Here is a 17510-nt window from a genome sequence, read left to right as displayed (position 1 = left end):
AATTTGTATGTGGGCTTTATATTTATATTTGGTTGAAGGGAAACAAAACATGACTGTTGTTACAATCAGAATGTCATCATTCACATTCCTCCGCTGACTCAAAATACTGAGTCATGTGACAGCTTCCTGTTCTCCATACCAGTACTGTAATTAGTCCTAAAAGGCTAAGATCCTGTTTTACCCCAGTGGCTTAGCTGCTAACTGTACAGCTGCCTCACTTGCGGGCCTCACCTCAGAAACTGATGGTCAACTGCAGCTCACCAGTGCTGCGCTTGATAACAGAGTTTGTCTGCTGCAGAGCCATGGACCTTGGAATTGCAATACGCATACATCCATAAATCATCTGCTGCATAGCTTACTGTAAGTCTTAACTTACTGTTATACTGACTGACTGCTATACCCAGGTGGATTGCTGGTATAGATTGAATCATCTTGATGTATAGGATATATAGTCTAGTATATTCAAGGCTCAATGTATTATTTGGCATTATACAATACAGAATTGCCCAATAAAATGCAGTTGTAGCCCCCTCCACACTACAGAATGCAGAAAATATACAGATATTCAATAACAGATATTCAAATATTTAAATTAGTTTGAAATATAAACACTTAAACAGAGCCAATGGGCAATACAACCAATGATGTGAAAGTAGCACTAAATAAATAGGAAATAAAACGTATATATTTACAAGGAATATATACAGTTACATATTTACTATTGTTTTTTTAATTGACAATGTGTCAGATCAGTATAAATAACTGACAGGTGTGGTTAACCATTTTACCCCTCTCAAAATGAATAACAATTCCATATCTGTGGGTATTCTGTAGCATATTTTCGGGTAACATGTATTTTTATTTTTTGGTGAGACGTTTAATATTTCAGTGTTTTTCTTTTCATGTAACTTACAACTGCATTTTAGTCAGCTCATGGGTATTTTTATGTGAATGTGCAGTGAAGATATTACGTGTCTGGGCTCTGACCTTGTCACTCCTCACAGAAACCACCCGGAGTGGAAGTAATATTTTCACTCACATTACTGTAATTAAGTAATTTTTTTGAGTATTTTTTCATGCCTGTAATTTTACTCTTACTAAAAGGTCCAGTGTGTAACATTTAGGAGGATCTATTGTTAGAAATGGAATATAATAACAACAGATTGCCTTTAGTGTCTCCAGAGGTTGGCTGGAGCTGAAGACTAGAAGTTAGAAAATGAAAACAGTCTGGGGGTGTCAAGTTAGAAAGAAGCTTAGCAGACCTCTGCAGCCCGCTCCTCATCTCTAGTCGATCAGCTGGAGGACACATTAGCTGTAACGCACCCGACTCTCTGACTGTACTGTTGGCAGTTGAGTTGCATTGTGGGTAATATACAGGAGAAGAATGTGTTAAATAAAGAGAGACAGTATATGTGTATCAGCTGCATCAATTTTGATCCTTTTTAAAACTTGACCATCATGAATTAGTGCAATGCTAAATCGGCTGAGTACTCTTGAACAATGCAGCGGTTCATCTGTTGTTTTCAGTTTTGGAAATATTATCTTGTGCTCATAATCTTTCAGACTCTGTAGTCCTGCCTTGTCTCTTGACTGTCATCAGCATTTCTTCCAGCCTTGATTTATGCAGCGAGTGATGCCTGAGCACACATGCTTTCTTTCAACCTGTTTGACATTCAGCCATTAAAACAGTGGCAGCTGCCGAGCCCAGTCAGTCTTTTACACCTAACAGCTCCACTAGAATCACTCAGGGTGAAGTTCAAGCACACGCTGATTTGCTGAGGCAGGGAAAAACACTCATCTAGTCTAATTGATGGAGCTAAAAGAGGCAACCACCATGGCTGTTTGTGACAGGCTGAGCCAGCTGTCAATCAAGGACCCAAATATGTACTTTACTCTTTAATCCTCAACATCAATAAAACAACTTGAGGAAGAACAGCTGTGGTTTTGTATTCCAGTACAGAAGTTGGGAGCCAGCTACTACTATATAAAGCACATTTCATTAAAAATAAACTCAGTGTGCTTTATACATTAAAATGACAGACATATACATGCACCCACATACAGTGTCATGAGCCTGAGAGAAGTTTTCAGTTTGCTTTGGACACAATTGTGAGTGATCTCAGGCCAGTTTATTCTCCCAAACAGGACTAAAGTGCTTTCACGCCTGTAGTTCTGCCCAAAGACAAAACTGTTGTTGCCTTTTCTCGTCCACTTCATATTCACACTGAGTTATTACAAACAAACCAAAAGCTGCTGGCTGTCAGGTAACAGGCAGATAACACATTCATTGGACGTTTTTGGTGATGTGGGAAAGTCAAATTCTAGTGGGTTAAAACAGGTCATACAGCATTTTACTGAACCTTATTGCTTCCAAGAGTCAGTTATGCATATATGTGGGGCTTTCAGCAGATAGGAAATAGAAGCTCTTCAGCCCAATTCTGCTTAAATTTGCAGGTGTATTTAGGTTGTTTTTTTTAGGTGGGATGTCCTCCTGCCCTGGCAACAGCTTATGTGACTGTAGTTGCCAGGTTGTGGGTTGCCAGGTTGCAGTGACAGATGGGTTAATGTGAAACCAGACAAACTCTGTATGACAGTTATTCATAATAAGGTTTAAAGGCCATGTCAATTACGGGAGTTTCCCCCTGGGAGACAACAAAACAGGAGGGTGCTGGGAGATGCTCTTAAAATATGGGCGAAACCTGGGGAAAATGGGAGTATTGGCAGGTATGGGCAACAGAAGCCAGTGTCTACTGTACACTACATCTTAAAGCGGTACTACTCCCCAAAACGTGCTTGACTAGGACACGACATACACAGGGGTCTATGCTAGTCCTTGCTAATCCTTAGTATTTTTCTATTTTGGTGCAGTGGTTGTGCTTTAGAGGGCTGTAGAAGCACCAGAGGACTGCTATCTTTACCCTGATCCCACCCACTGACAGTCCCCCCACAGACACACACACCGGAGGTTAGCCTCTTAGTCGTTAACTTAGCTACAACACAGGTACCACACAGAAACTTTTCAGAGGTCTGTGAAAGTGCTTCGAGTGACTGCGGGATCCCCAGCGAACTCTCTGCATTTCCAGCAGCTGCTCATTAGCACTGACTAACACCCTGTCTGTCTGTCAATCACTGTAGTCGGTGTGAAGCCACGCCACCTAAAGCCACTGTCCTTTGTAGCTTTCTGATGCATTTTAAAAATTTTAATCTAGCAGAACTCCGGGTGTACTTACACTTTAATTATTTATATTAACTAAATAATGCAAAATCATGTAGTCATGGTAATTAAATATTATTGCATTATAGAATAAAATAACATATCATGTCTGGATTACTCCCATACTTTGAATAAACTGTTGGTCTGCTTAGAACAAAATACTAAAATCTATGAAAATACAACACACAACCTCAGGATATGTCTACACGGGACAACAATATCTGATCATCTAATATCTAATATAATCAATCTAATATCATTACTAAGTTCAGCTACGTAAGTCAGACTAAACAATTACCAATAGTGATGTTATTGTAGGTTTGTTGGTGTTGATGTCTCTAACCTTCTAACCAATTTCCTACCAACAGTATGTTCTTGACTATAAAAGACTCGCTGAGCAAATTTGAGTCAGTCCTTAAGGGTTTGACTTCAAGAGCGTTCGCTATGACTGGATGAACAACGTTTCACGCTCAGTAACTATACATGACTGGACTTTGCCACAATGGGGAAAAAACACATTTGCCTACTGTGCTATAAACCTGAATTCTGGCTTCTATATTAACCCTTTGTGGCCTGGGTTACATAATGTTGACACCACATCAGTGAATAACAAACACTATGATGTAACAATTATGGTAATAATCAATCTATTATGTCCCCTGTTGCTCATCTCCCCGCCTCCCTCCCATTGTCCCTTTTATTAAATGATCCCCTTTGACACTGTAAACAACTGAGCTACATGCTAATATGTGCAGAAAACCACAGTCTGCATGAAAGGCTCTGCTATAATTAAGCAGCTGTTCTTCAGAAATGGATCCAATTTCTGTGCCCCAAGCAGTCCAAGCCTAATGAGTTTTGTAATTTAAGATCGGATGGGTGGCCATGTTGATTTAATACATGTCCAACAAGCATCTCAACCGCCGCTGGGTAACCATTCATGAATTAAGATCAGTGTACAAAGGATGCTGCTCCAAAAGTCGAATGGGTTCTGAGGGACAAGACAGTGCGTGTATCATAGTGAGCAGAATGGGGATGGTTATCAAAAAGCAGCTTGTTAGTGAAGGCAGTGTGCTGTATATTAATTACGGCCCCAGCTCTGGGGATGTGATTGGTTAGAACATGACTGCTGACACACCATAATTTAGAGGACATCTGAGAGACTTTATTTAATTCTCTCTTTTATTATCTCTCTCTCTCTCTCTCTCTCTCTCTCTCTCTCTCTCTCAGACATGTACACTAACAAACCCTGTCTTCTAAAACTGTTCATATACAACAAATCAGCAAATCAAAATTACAAGGAAAGATGTATAGTGAATGTGTCTGCAAAACTGTTTATAGCAACACAAACTGCTGAGGCTGAACACATCCTGCAAAATGTTTACTGGTGGAGTCAGGGGGGCCCCCATGTTTGAAAAAAAAACGCAGCAAAAGTTCCCTCTTGAATGCCCCTATGGTAGATAAAACATAGTAAAGTGCCTTCCAGGGTGTCCTTTCGATGGAGAAAACAGGATCAAATGCCTTTAGTATGTCCCTTCATGGAATAAAACACCAGTTTCAGTGGACAAAACCCCTCTAGGGTGCTAATGCTAATCCTGAGTAAGATGTTTTACCATAAATGCATCATAAATATCTGCACATGTTTCTTTCTTGCCCCTGCCCCTCGAGTCCACCACTGCTGGGGGTTCCATATGGTCTTTTAGGGGTTAGAGCTTTGAAAAACTGGCTGTTGACTGCACTTTCTTTGTGATTATTCATATTTAATTCATGTTCAAATTATTTTTTAAGCTTCATTCTTATTTATTACAAAGACAAATCAAAGCCACACAGATTATATACACATTGTGAGCATTTAACAAAAGAATCACAAGTTTACTAGTGTGCTCCCAGTTTGCTCTGTGAAAATTCCATTTGCTGATGAAAAAGCGAATGAATGGGACCTGATATAAAAGAGACTATTTTGTCAAACTATTTTTCAAAGGTCAATAATATGCTTACAAGCTCTATTGTTAATTTTTTGTTCCATTCTGTGTGTGACAAAGACTACCTATTCTAAAAATAATAACACAGACTTTTTTTCTTTTGATTGTAGCCAAAAAAACAAAATAGTTTCCTCTCTTCAGAGGGTTTCATGTCCAGAACCTGGAGAGAATATAATATTTCAATGGACTATTGGAAAATCACAATTTGGATCACCAAGTATCAGTGCTTGTAACAACATTTGTTTGGTCACATTACGTTTTTTCAGGCCGGATTCTCATGGGACAAATGAATTCCATCCAGTGACCCAGTCAGGATCGCAGTCTCATCTGCCAGCATCTGCTGGAAATATAGATATAGGGACTTTGGGGCACTGATGTAGTTTGATGTGCTTTATTATCATTGTTCAAAATGCAAACCCTTTTGAACAAACAGACAGACATCAGCTGTTGTCTGCTGTCTGTTCCTGTAAAGGGGATAGTTAAACAATATATTCCCATGGTTACCGTCTTATAAGGTCTCTTGCCACTTTTAATTGTTTTGTATCCACATTGTGTCAATATATTTTTAGATTAATTTAACCCTGACCTTAAAATGTAATAAGATTTTTCTTTCCCTCACAAAAAAAAAAGATTGTTATGCAAGCCAGCTCCTCTAGAGAGTAATTTATTATCCTTCTGCCTACCTTCTGGTTGTGTTGCCTTTGTTTCCTCAGTCAATCTTTATATCTATTGTTTCTGATTTATGTAGACTAGAGGTGCAGTGTATTAACATGTTGTTGTGCCTATTTCACCTCCTCTAGATAATCCAGGGTTTAGATGATCAGAACAATCTCAGGGAAACTGCTGAAAACCATCAGTCACAACTTCTCTAAATCTGAAGCAGCTTCCCCCTCAGAATGTGCTGTGCTACCTTAAATTTAACAAGACTCTCCTCCCAAGAAAAACAACAGCATCTGTCGTTAGTGCTAACACCTAATGGTGGGCCATAATTGCATACATATTGGACAATTCTGCGCATCACGACTGCAGTCAGTTCAGTGCCAACGCAAGAAGTGCCCTGCTGACTTTATGTGCATTGCAGCAAGAAAGGTCTTCGACTCTTTTTAACTTCCTGTCTGCATTGGAAGTGTGATTGTATTGCATTATGTAGGTGGACATCTGCTGCTTGGGGTCACCTTTTAGTAAATATCTGACAACTTTTGCATTAAGTTGTTAAGGACAGCTAGAGCTGGAAAGAAATACTTTCTTTCATAGAAGTCTCACAAACATCAGCTCATATTTACGTAGTAGTGCTAATTTGATCGGTTCTGACGCACAGTGGGATCAGCTGGTCATGTTCTATACTATAATAATATGATATTTCAGTGACAGTGAAGACACATTTAGAACACACTCAAGGGCATATTATTTGTAATTTTTACAGTGTGGATCTAGATACTTCCTCTAAGACTGCACAGTAATGTCATGGATCAGAGGTTTGTGTTTGGATGCCAGTTAGGAAAAACATTACATTTCAAAAGCATGTGGTTGAGCTCTAATCTATTAAATTCTCCATCCTCCTCCTCATGTTTTAACAACACACGTAAGGGAGGTGTGGGTGGAGGCCAACAGTTTAAAGCTCTGTATCACTCTGCATTCTCCAGAGACTGCCACTTTTTTAGCAAACCAATCAAAACCCTGCAAGATCTGATCAAATCCCCTTGAACTGACACGTTTCCTGCATGTTTCGCTTATCTCTGACATAAGTCACAGCACAGAAAGCTATCACAGCTGTCATTTCAATGGGACTTTAAAAGCAGTCACAAACAGTGTGTTGTGTCCTTTAGTTTGGAGGACTTGCAGCCTGTAGTCTGTGTCCTTTCTGTTGATTAGTATACACTGGGAGCTTTGAATGTAACATCAGTTAGGCTAAGCTGATACAGTTGTTTAGATTGCTCATATAGAGGTCAGTAAGGATACAATACATCAAACAAGGCTGGAAGGCTGGAAACATTTCGACCACTGATGGCAAAATTTCCTCCACCTTCTTACTTTTAATACAACAGTTATTCGTTTTTTGATCCCATTAATGTTTTAAAGAACCAGTGTGTAGGATTTAATTTCATTAAGCGGTAAGATTGCACATTGCAACCAACTACAACCCCCAGACTCAACCAAGTGTGCAAGAGAAAGTACATTGGTGGTGAAACTCTCAGGAAACTTGAAAGTCCCTATCTAGAGTCAGTGTTTGGTTTGTCCATTCTGGGCTACTGTAGAAACATGGCTGTTCAACATGATGGCCCCCTCCCAAGAGGACCCACTCCCTCTGTAGATAAAAACAGCTCATTCTTATGTAACAAAAACACAATGATTCTTATATTCAGGTGATTATACACTAATGAAAACATATCTATGAATACTATATTCCATTTCTGACAATAGATCCTCCTGAATGTTACACACTGGACATTTAACACAGGCTGAATGCTTTTTGCACCGGTGGATTTTTGCACTACATGGTGACACAATGGCTTTGGATACACTGTGTCCTTGTTGTCTTGAGGAATCACATTTCAATTGATTGAGTTGACTTCATTCAATTTGTGCCCTGGCACCGGACCCTCACATCAGGTACAATCATAGCTCAGAGTGGGTCTCTGTCTGAGACCCGAGTGTTTATTCCTTTTAACCCCGGGCTTTAAAGTGATCTTTTCCTTCTTTATCATGTCAACACACATAAGTCAATCTTGTAACTTGACCGAGGGAGGCTCAAGGTCAAATTCAATCCACAAACTTTCATGAAGTATTGATTTTCCAATCCAACAAATTCAAACAAGAGCTTCTCCTCATCCCCGTATTGTGCTCATTTGTTTCTGTCTCTGTCCTTTCTTTCTCTCGGGCTACATCTAAGCATCCCAGCCTTCATTTATGCATATATTTTAACATCAGGCACAGAGGCTTTCTCATTAATGGCCTTTTGCAAGTCTCATTTATTATGTTGTGTTTAATTTGAGGTTCATCATCACAAAGCAGTCTCAACGTTGAGGCACGCCATGCAGGGCTTTTAAACATTCCATTTCCACTAATAAACTATTTATTTATTTATTTTGTCCCATTCACAGCTGAAGCTCTGTGGGAAGGAAAATCTTTCCCAGCAGTATTTCCCATGCTTGCAGGCTCCTGTTTATTCTCTTTATTCCATACAAAGGTTTTCATAGTCGGCGTGAAGCCACGAGACCTCGCTGAAACTCAGTCAATCTACCAACAGTGAGAAGAGCTGTTTCCAAGACGAGCTGCTTATGAAGATAACACTGATGGAGTCTTAAAGGCAAACAAGTTCTGACTGTCTCGCCCTGTAGCTTTGAAGTGGTGCCTTTCCCAGAGTGTGATAAGCTCAGCCACTGTATGTGTGTACAGGAGGATGGTGGTGGTGGGGGGGTGTAAAGTCTGCACACAACTGAAGACTTTCTATCTGCATGCTACTGGGCTTGTAGAGTTAGATAACTCTCATCCTATCTGTGTGTGACCCTCTTTTCCTCTCTCTTCATTTTTCCATTCATCTTCCCCCATGCGTCGACCTATCTGTCTGTCTAGCCGGCAGCATATAGAGGTGTGGGCCCGCCAGGTGCGCAGGTGTCTCTGGAGCAGCAGGCCTACATGCTGTTGACAGAGCCAGAGAGGCAGACCATGGCCTACTACCTGCAGGAGTACCAGGAGGGACACATAGGAGTGGAGCCGCTGGCCATGGCTCTGTTTGAGCTCTTCAACACACATGCAAAGGTAGAACACCTATCCAGAGATGTGGACGGTGACTCAGATGTGTGGAATTTTGTACATAAAGGTTCGGATACCGCTTTCTAATAAGGCACCCTTTATAAAGTGTTTATAAGCTGTAAATAATGGCTTTATTAATGGGTAATAACATTTTTTATTTTATAGATCAATTATAAGCCATTAATTATAATATAATATTTTATAGATTTTAGATTTTTTCAAGGAGAAGATCAGATCAATGCAAAGTTAATATTCCCATACAGCCATTAAATTCATACGGGTCCAAAACAAATTACCAAGAAAGCTCCGTGTTAACACAAGAAATTAACAACTAAAGAACGCTACCATGCATTCATAGGAGGCAGGGTCTGCAATTTGTTTGTGAAGCAGTTGTGTTTTTCCAGTGGCGTAAATTAATTCTGACAGGTGTAATGATGCCTCCCAATTTAAAAAACATTTGGGAATCTAATATACAAAGTAATTGTGTTCTGTCTCCAAGCAGACAAAGATTAGGTGCTAACAGAATAGGCAAACCTATATGTTTTCCTAAATGTGGCACCAATAGGGCATTACCAAATCATGTGTAAGAATCTGCCTAAAGCCTTTCCAATCATTCTTATTATAAGGCATTAATAAGCACAATTTTTGAGTTGCTGTGTTGTGGGAAACCATTCTCCAAGCATGACACTTGGACCGTTCCACATGCTTCCAGGAAAAGAACTTAAGAACACCTGCAATTTATAAACAGCTTATTAACATTTACAACTGCAGTCTGGATGGATTACTGTAAAAACCCTTTATCAAAGACTTAACATTTATATGTGCACATAATGGGTTAATAATAAGTGAGAAATCTGAGCACAGATTCAAAGCAGGGAACATGAAAGTCAAACTATGTGTGCAATGCTAAATTTACTTGAATTTTGAATCTGACAACTGAATCTTGAATAGGCAACTATAAAGTCAGTGAGCAAGGATTTGCAATCATTCCTAGTGACTTTCTTTTTACATGATGACACATTCAGTGACATGTGGGCAGTTTAGAATTTTTTGGGCCCTTTCTTGATCCCAGAATCATCTAGCAATCAATGTCCACTTCCTGGGTGCAGGTACATTAAGGAAGACATTGTAAACCTACTACAGTACAGCTGTCATCCCGCAATAGCTTATGATGATGGACAGAAAAACAGAACAATCTGCTTCTGCGCTCAGCCTTTGATCACTGCATTGGTTGCCAGATATTGCAGGAATTATAATACGTTCTCAGTCTCATGGTGCCAAACTGTGTCAGCCACAGATGTACAAGCAAATAGCAGTGCTTGTAATTCATACTTGATGCTTCTATTTCTTATGTTGCAACATTTCATCATGGCTCTTGATTATTGCTGTTCAAATACATTTGTGGTTTTATACATTTAAGACCTTTGTGTGCATCAAAACAGGAGGAACATTAACTATGAGCTGTGTTTTATCGGTTGCCACATATGTCAGTGAGACAAGCCTAAAAGTCATTAAGCTGCTGAACACATGGGAGCTATCTGATATATGACAAGATTTTAATATTAATGTTCAAGTTCAGTTACATTTTTTTGCATTTTTACAAAGTAAAAAATGCATGGAATTTAATGTACATAAAATACTTTATCTTTTTTATACACCCTACGTCGTTCTTTACAAAGTGAATCTGCTATGTTTTTTGTTACACTTTCTCCTCCCAATGAGCAGGTAAATAAGAATGACAATTCTCAAATGTTAACAATATCTACCTCCTCAGGCACTAATACCCAAAGAGACTGAAGACCAGGCAACAAAACATGTGGCTACATTAAAGAGTTGTAAAATAAAGTTAGTTTAGAACCAGATGGGACCAAAACTTTTTAAGGTGTATTAACTACAGAAGGAAGGATTCAGCTACAACATAAGTCTTTATCATTTGCTGTATATGAATTTTGTCCTTTTTAAAATGGAAATTATGATCCATTGTGTCTTTGTGTAAATCAGCTATTGGGGTTCTTGTTCTCTCTTAAAACCTTATATTTTGTAGAACAGTTAAAAATTCCTTTTTGAATGCAGTGCCACTTTATTGAACATTAAGAGTCATGTCAGCAAGCAGAAAATGAAGCAACAACCTTTAAAGGGCAAACAAGTTGATCTTCTATTGCTGCTGACATATTTTTCAGTTGTTTTACTTACATTTAAGACCCAACATAACCTGGCTAATTACATTGTGTGGGCTTATTTAACCTAAGACAAAATGTGTAGGATTTGAATCATTAGAAAGATGTAGTAATCATATAAAAATCCTACACATAGTAACATTTAAACAGCCTAGCCTGACCTCTGTAATTTTCAGCTTTTTCCCTTGTGCATGCTCTTATGCCAGTTTTATTTTCTCTTCTCTCACCCTCTAGTTGTCCATGTTGTCTGAGGTGAGGAGTCTGGTAGCTCCCCAGGATCTTGAGTTGTACGACAGACTGGTGTTGCACCGTGAGAGGGAGGCCCACCAAGCCTGGCATGGAGGCCTGGGAGTGCTGCATCCACAGGGCCACTGCAACCATGCAACCCCTGTGATCCATGACACAGGACACACCGTCCCTGCTACGGTAGATCCCTTACCTAGCATACCTGAAAATGCGACATCCATTGAAATATTGTGTGGTATAATTCTTCTATTTTCTTAACTTGTTCCACTTTTAATGTGTTTTAATATAAATAAGTCACAATAGTGCATGATAAGCACTGACGGGACAACTCTCATTCTGGAATTTTAAACTTTCTCAAGGTTATTTTGTACTAATGACCACCTTCTTATTGCATGGCTGCTTACCAAATCATCTGACAACAAAAATGTTGATTTAAAATGATTTACTACAAGCTGAATATAATTTACAAGCTAAGCCAGCTGGCTGGCACAAACTGCTGCTTGCTAATTTCATTAGCCATTAACAAAATAGACCGCACCTCTGATTGTGGACTGATGTGATTAGATAAAGCAGGTGAAAAGCAGTCTGTTGTTCATTTGAAACATACCACACAACTTAACTAATTTGTTAAACAAATGACGCCTTTCTCAGTCTGTGGTTTTGTTTGTACTTGTGTTCTTGTGAACTTCTGAAACATCATCAGTCAAAGCCCTGTGCTGTTCCAATTCAAAGTACAAATTTAGTCCAAATGCCTAAAAGAGTTCTGGCTCCGCAGTTTTATCGAGGGTACTTTGGGAGCTGACCCAGCAGGTATTTCAACTTTTACAGGGTCACCAAATAAAAATGTGATCTTTTTTCAGGCAAGATAATGAATTGTTTTAATTTATAATATTTTGTCGATATCAAGCTAATACCCAATCAGCATTCAATGTCATCCCCGGTGGGAACAGTGTTCTCTTGGGAAACCCTCTGGTATTTTACCAGTGGTGTACCTCTGATGTTTCCATAGGATTTTAAAGTGAACATTTTACTTGTGTAAAATTTGTTACGAAAGTTACAATGATTGTTCATCTGACCATCATTAGTTTGGTAAGTAGGCAATTTTCTGTACCAGGCTGTAAACATGTTTATTTCTGCTGTTAAGTTAGGCATTTTAATATGGGGCCTTATGGAGACTGATTCCCTGCTGGAGCCAGCCTCAAGTTGCTGTTTGAGGAACTGCAGCTTTTGGCATTTTTGTGATGGCTTCATTTTTCAGCCCAGGAGGTTGCTGCTTGGTGTAGCACATGGACACAGTCACTCTGACAGCCTTTTTCTTATTTGGCACTGCATTATTTTCTATCTATTCAAAATCCACGTAGACCACAGAAAGAGTGCATGTGTGTGTGGCACTGCACATCACATTTTTTTCCCTTTCCTTCAGTCTCAGCTTCCTGGCATCTGTCTTTGACACAGAGCAGCTCGTCTTTGTAGCAGGTCAGCGACTATGTAGTATTGATGTTTCACTGTGGCCCACATCAATCCACAGTGACCTCATTCTGCCAGGTTATAGCCTATATCTGATCCACTTCCTACAGCAGTCTGGTCTGTAAAAGACCCAACAGATCAGCTTGATCTGACAACACTGTTTGGTTTTAGAACAAAGCCTGGATTAGTCTCCTCTGCTTCATGATTCAGCCCGCTGCCTGACCAAACTCTTTGAGCCCACAAGTGCTTTTGGTGCATTTGTCTTGTCATGGTGAGCTGTTCGTGCTGCTATTAAAAGCTTGCTGGCGAGGGTGTTTGCCGCAGCACACCATAGGTCTGTGTAATTGCCTGTGCTGACACACTCATTATTGTGGTTGTGAAATTAGAACCCCTCGATAAAAAGCTAATTGCATTTAATTGACAGTCAATTAGTTACTCAGTAAGAAACAGTAAGATTCATTGTGGCAACAACACGTTTTGACACACCATTGTCACCAGATATTTCTATGCAGGTTGGCTGCAAGATACTTATTTCGACTAGCCGATTGTAATTAACATAGCTAGAAAAAGTGGGAGCATGCCAAAAGTGTGTGTGTGTGTGTGTGGGGGGGGGTTATTTGGAGATGTGCATGAAGAGCTAGAGCCCTTTATACTGAAGCTTAAAGACATAATACAACTAAATAGATAGAAAATGATGGTATACATGTTCAAATAATTTTAAAATAAAAATGACCATGAAAAATAAAAAAGTGCATTTCACTTTGCATTAGAAATTATTAGGATGAATCATTGTCTGCAAAATTAAAAATAGGTCTCAGTCCACTTCACACTCATTTTCCCAGCAGACATTTTGATTTGTCATTGTAGGAAAAGCACAGGCGTTACTGATAGCATAAACAACAGCTCCGTTCTATTGAAGTGTCCCAAGCCATGACAGTGAGCCAGGGGGGCCTGAAGCAGCTAAGTGGAATTCAACCATTAGTCAGCTTATTATTTACACCAGTGCTTCTCCTGCTGCGAGATGTCAAAATGATTTTATTCAGTCTGAAACAAAAAGAGTTTGTTTTTCCTTTTTTTTAAAGATTTATTTATTTATTTTTCTGTTTTCATCTTTCGTTGCTTAAAATTGATCTGTGTATTTTATTTGTTGTCAGCTATATAACTAATAGTTTTATTATTATTATATATTATAATTATATTATTATAACACATTCTTTCCCTGGGCTAATTTGCGCACAGAAACAGAAAAGGTATTTTTGAACTGGACCCTCTTTAAGGTTTCTTGGGGCTCCCTGAATTCCGCTTTGAGAATCACTGCTCTGTAGCAATGACACAATAAAGCCTCCAGCCTCAAACGGCCTCAGATGATTCAGCCGTTCCAGAAAAAAAAACACTTTGTGATAACTGTCTAAACTTTCTTGTTCTCATTATATTGTCCTGTGGGGCAGATCCCATCCATCTGGCATCTGCATTAAGTAGGCTAAATGAAACTATAGCAAGTTTCTATTACAGATTTATCCCTGCAGTACTACAATGCTTCATATTGTTTCTTTCAGACCGATGGCTCTGTTAGTGCTTGGACAGAAAAATACCAGGAGGAGAACACTAATGCCTTACAAAACATTGCACTGGTATGTGTCATTCTTAATTTCATCTGCTATAAAACAGATTCATATGCAAGAAAAACAGCTTTGAATGGGTTTCCGTGTTTGTCCATTTTAACACCACATACCTCGGGCATCAGATTTGGTTTAAAAATGGAGATAGAAGTGCGCCTATATTTCCAGAGGACAGATTAGATTAACATAACAAGACTTAAAGTTGAAACCCCCGTTAGTGTAGTGTAGGATTATGAACACTGCACTGGGGCTAAAATGTGAAGCCTGCACTGAGGGTGACTAAGTAAGGCCATAGTCATTAAAATCGAGATTTTATCCCCTTAGGAGCATGGCTCTGCTCGGCACATTTCATGGCAATTTGACTATGAATTCATTAGATATCAGTTGTAACTTTTAAGCCAGAGGGAGGCAGCAGATGAGAGCTAATGGAGTGGAGCTAATTGACAGAGTTCATCCTTTGGGGAGCATAGATGTGCTTTGTGAATTTTACTGCAATCTTAAATTGTGAATGTTGACATAGATTTTTTGTTTTGTTTTGATGATGCAGGGTCTGGTGGTTAAAACGTTTAGCTTGTAGATTTAGGAAATGCAATTTCATGGTAGCAGCAGACAAGAGGTCAAGGTTGTTCTGAACCAGTGTGAGGTCAGTGGACAAATTGACCAAAATAACTAACAATGTCTAACCTTCCTTTGGCCTCGTAAACCCAAAATCATGTTTGTGAGTATTGGTGCATGCAACTGGTAGTTTTTTATAATTTTGTCCCCATCACCAACAAGCTACTTGCTTCTGATCTCACTCTAAGAAATGAGAGTATATGAAATGCTAGAGGGCTTTTCATTTGAAAAGACAGCTTTTAATTTGAAATCTGAAGGATTATAACTTAAATTACCAGTGTGTAGGGTTAAGTGTCATCTAGCAGTGAAGTTGCAGATTGCGACCAATGAATACCCCTCAGAGAGAGGAGCAGCACCATTCATACGGTTCATATACTATTGCATTCTTTTTCGTTGGCAGGGTGAAATGCAGGCTTCAGGTGAATCTCCTCCACCCTTCAGGGCTGCTCAGAGCAGGCCGTCCAGGGAGAAAGAGCTCAACCGGAAGCCCTCAGCGCGGCTGGTGCAGCCTGGCTCCAGCCTGCTCTTCACTGGCCCCACCCGGCTTCTCCAGGACTGCCTCAACAAGTCACTCAAATCCCTCCCCACCATCCACCAGCCCTCACCAGCCTCAGCCCACCACACTTGCACTAGTGCCAGCCACCACACGTCCCTCAATGCACTCCATCACACCTGCCAGAGTTCCCTCCAGCTCTCTGACTCTGAACACCACAACCACCCCCATTTTGCACATCATTTCCACCACCACGCTGCTCACCACAGCCGGCCCAGTTCAGGACACCACACCTGCCCAGGCTTCCTGCACCACCGGGACTCGTCCAGCTCGGCTAAGCCAGAAGCGTCTGTCAAGCTCTCTTCCCGATCCAGCTCATATGAGAAGTCCTCCATCTTGTCAAAGTCTGCGTCCTCCTCCAAAGCAGCATCTCCAATGGCATCCCCTCATCCATCACCCCGTCCCTCACCATGCCCCTCCCCCTGCCCCTCTCTCATTACACCTGCTGCTCCACCTTGTAGTCCTGACCGGCCCTGCTCACCTGCTCTCGCCCAGAAAGTCATCATAACAGACATGAACCGTCTGTCTGCAGACTCCAGACCACAGCAGAGAGGTACACCGTCCATGACTGTGTGTGTTGTCTCCCTGTGCAGAAATACATCTCATGTATGTAGGCAAAATATTATATATTATAATTTCTATTATCATAATTTGTTACCAATACCCAGAACAGCATTGCCATATGGGAAATAAATGTTCCATCTGGCAGCTGTGTTATTGATGTACTGCTGGTATGAATTCTCAGATAAAAGCCCATGTTTAAGGTCTCAAAATGTTAAATAATAATGGGGGGGGGGTATTACTTATACACAGTGCAGAAAACATAGAGCGATGTGTACTTACTTATACCTACAAATAATATCATTAATAAATTGAATCCAAACTTCCAAGTTGCCGTCTTTAAATCGATGTTAAATTAGTTTTATTAAAACTCAACACTGCCTGCAGATGTTTCACATTAAAAGCTTATCAGGAAATGTTTTTTTTGTCATTTTGCTGTTTATTTAACCAAAAGTGCACGTCTGACATTGCGCAGAGTAAGGCCATTGTTTCCAATGGACAATGCAGCTGCATTAGTTATAGTGGTGCTTAATACATTAAAGGACCAGTGTGTAGGATTTAGTGTCATCTAGCGGTGAAGTTGCAGTTTGCAATTAACTGAACAACGCTCGCGTCTGTATTTGATGACCTGGGAATGAGGAGAAACTACAGTGGCTGTGAAGCTCATTCTCATTCTAAGGTAATGAAAATCCAGTGATTCCTATAGTCAAGTGATTATGCATTAATGAAAACATACCTATGAATATAATATTACATTTCTGACAGTAGATTATCTTAAATGTTACACACTGGACCTTTACATTTTTGCCAGGTTTTGCCACCAAAGTTAAACTAAATTTAACTTGACTTAAACACAAACAATGGAATTCTGATTCTGAAGTTATGGCTGCGACAATTTTACTGTAGAGGTGAATAAGGGAATGCAAATTGTTATTAATCTCTGAATTATTTGTGTAATGTAACTCTCTGATCTTAATAAGACCTAAGCAAAAAATCTCAAGCATGGCAGAAAATATCAGAAAAGACGTCCTTTCTAATATTTCCTGCCGGTGTTAGTTTAGAAAATAAACTTTTTTTTTTACATTCCATAGCATCCTAGTTTGCTGCTTTTTTGGATTATGTGTTGCCTATTATTCTGTGTAAATAAGAAATTAAATAGAGAAATTACAATAAAAAAGCTAAATACAAGAAATCCAGTTGTGTGTAGCTACCTGTAAGTTCTACAATATTCACTTCGCTGTATATATTGGGATGTCGTAGACATAGAGATTATACAAAAATATACTGTATGTTTTTAATAGATATGTGATATCATAGGCCACTATC

The 17510-nt window shown here is 39.6% G+C and overlaps 1 protein-coding gene across 3 annotated transcripts in view; it reads left to right on the top strand.

Moving 5' to 3' along the window:
* The window catches only part of whrnb (whirlin b), a 95288-nt gene that overhangs the window by 65088 nt on the left and 12690 nt on the right, over nt 1–17510 (top strand). For 2 of the 3 annotated variants that reach the window (XM_051422283.1, XM_051422284.1), the window contains exons 6-9: nt 8767–8952; nt 11358–11549; nt 14393–14467; nt 15471–16176. In XM_051422283.1, the coding sequence (XP_051278243.1) occupies nt 8767–8952; nt 11358–11549; nt 14393–14467; nt 15471–16176 (1159 nt within the window). The remainder of the gene's footprint in view (nt 1–8766; nt 8953–11357; nt 11550–14392; nt 14468–15470; nt 16177–17510) is intronic. The other variant, XM_051422285.1, reaches the window with a different exon arrangement.

The sequence above is a fragment of the Dicentrarchus labrax genome, unplaced genomic scaffold (genome assembly GCF_905237075.1).
Source record: "Dicentrarchus labrax unplaced genomic scaffold, dlabrax2021, whole genome shotgun sequence".
In the NCBI taxonomy this organism is placed as follows: Eukaryota; Metazoa; Chordata; class Actinopteri; family Moronidae; genus Dicentrarchus; species Dicentrarchus labrax.
Note: the sequence above shows the minus strand (reverse complement) of the source record. Positions and strands in the feature narration are given on the sequence as shown.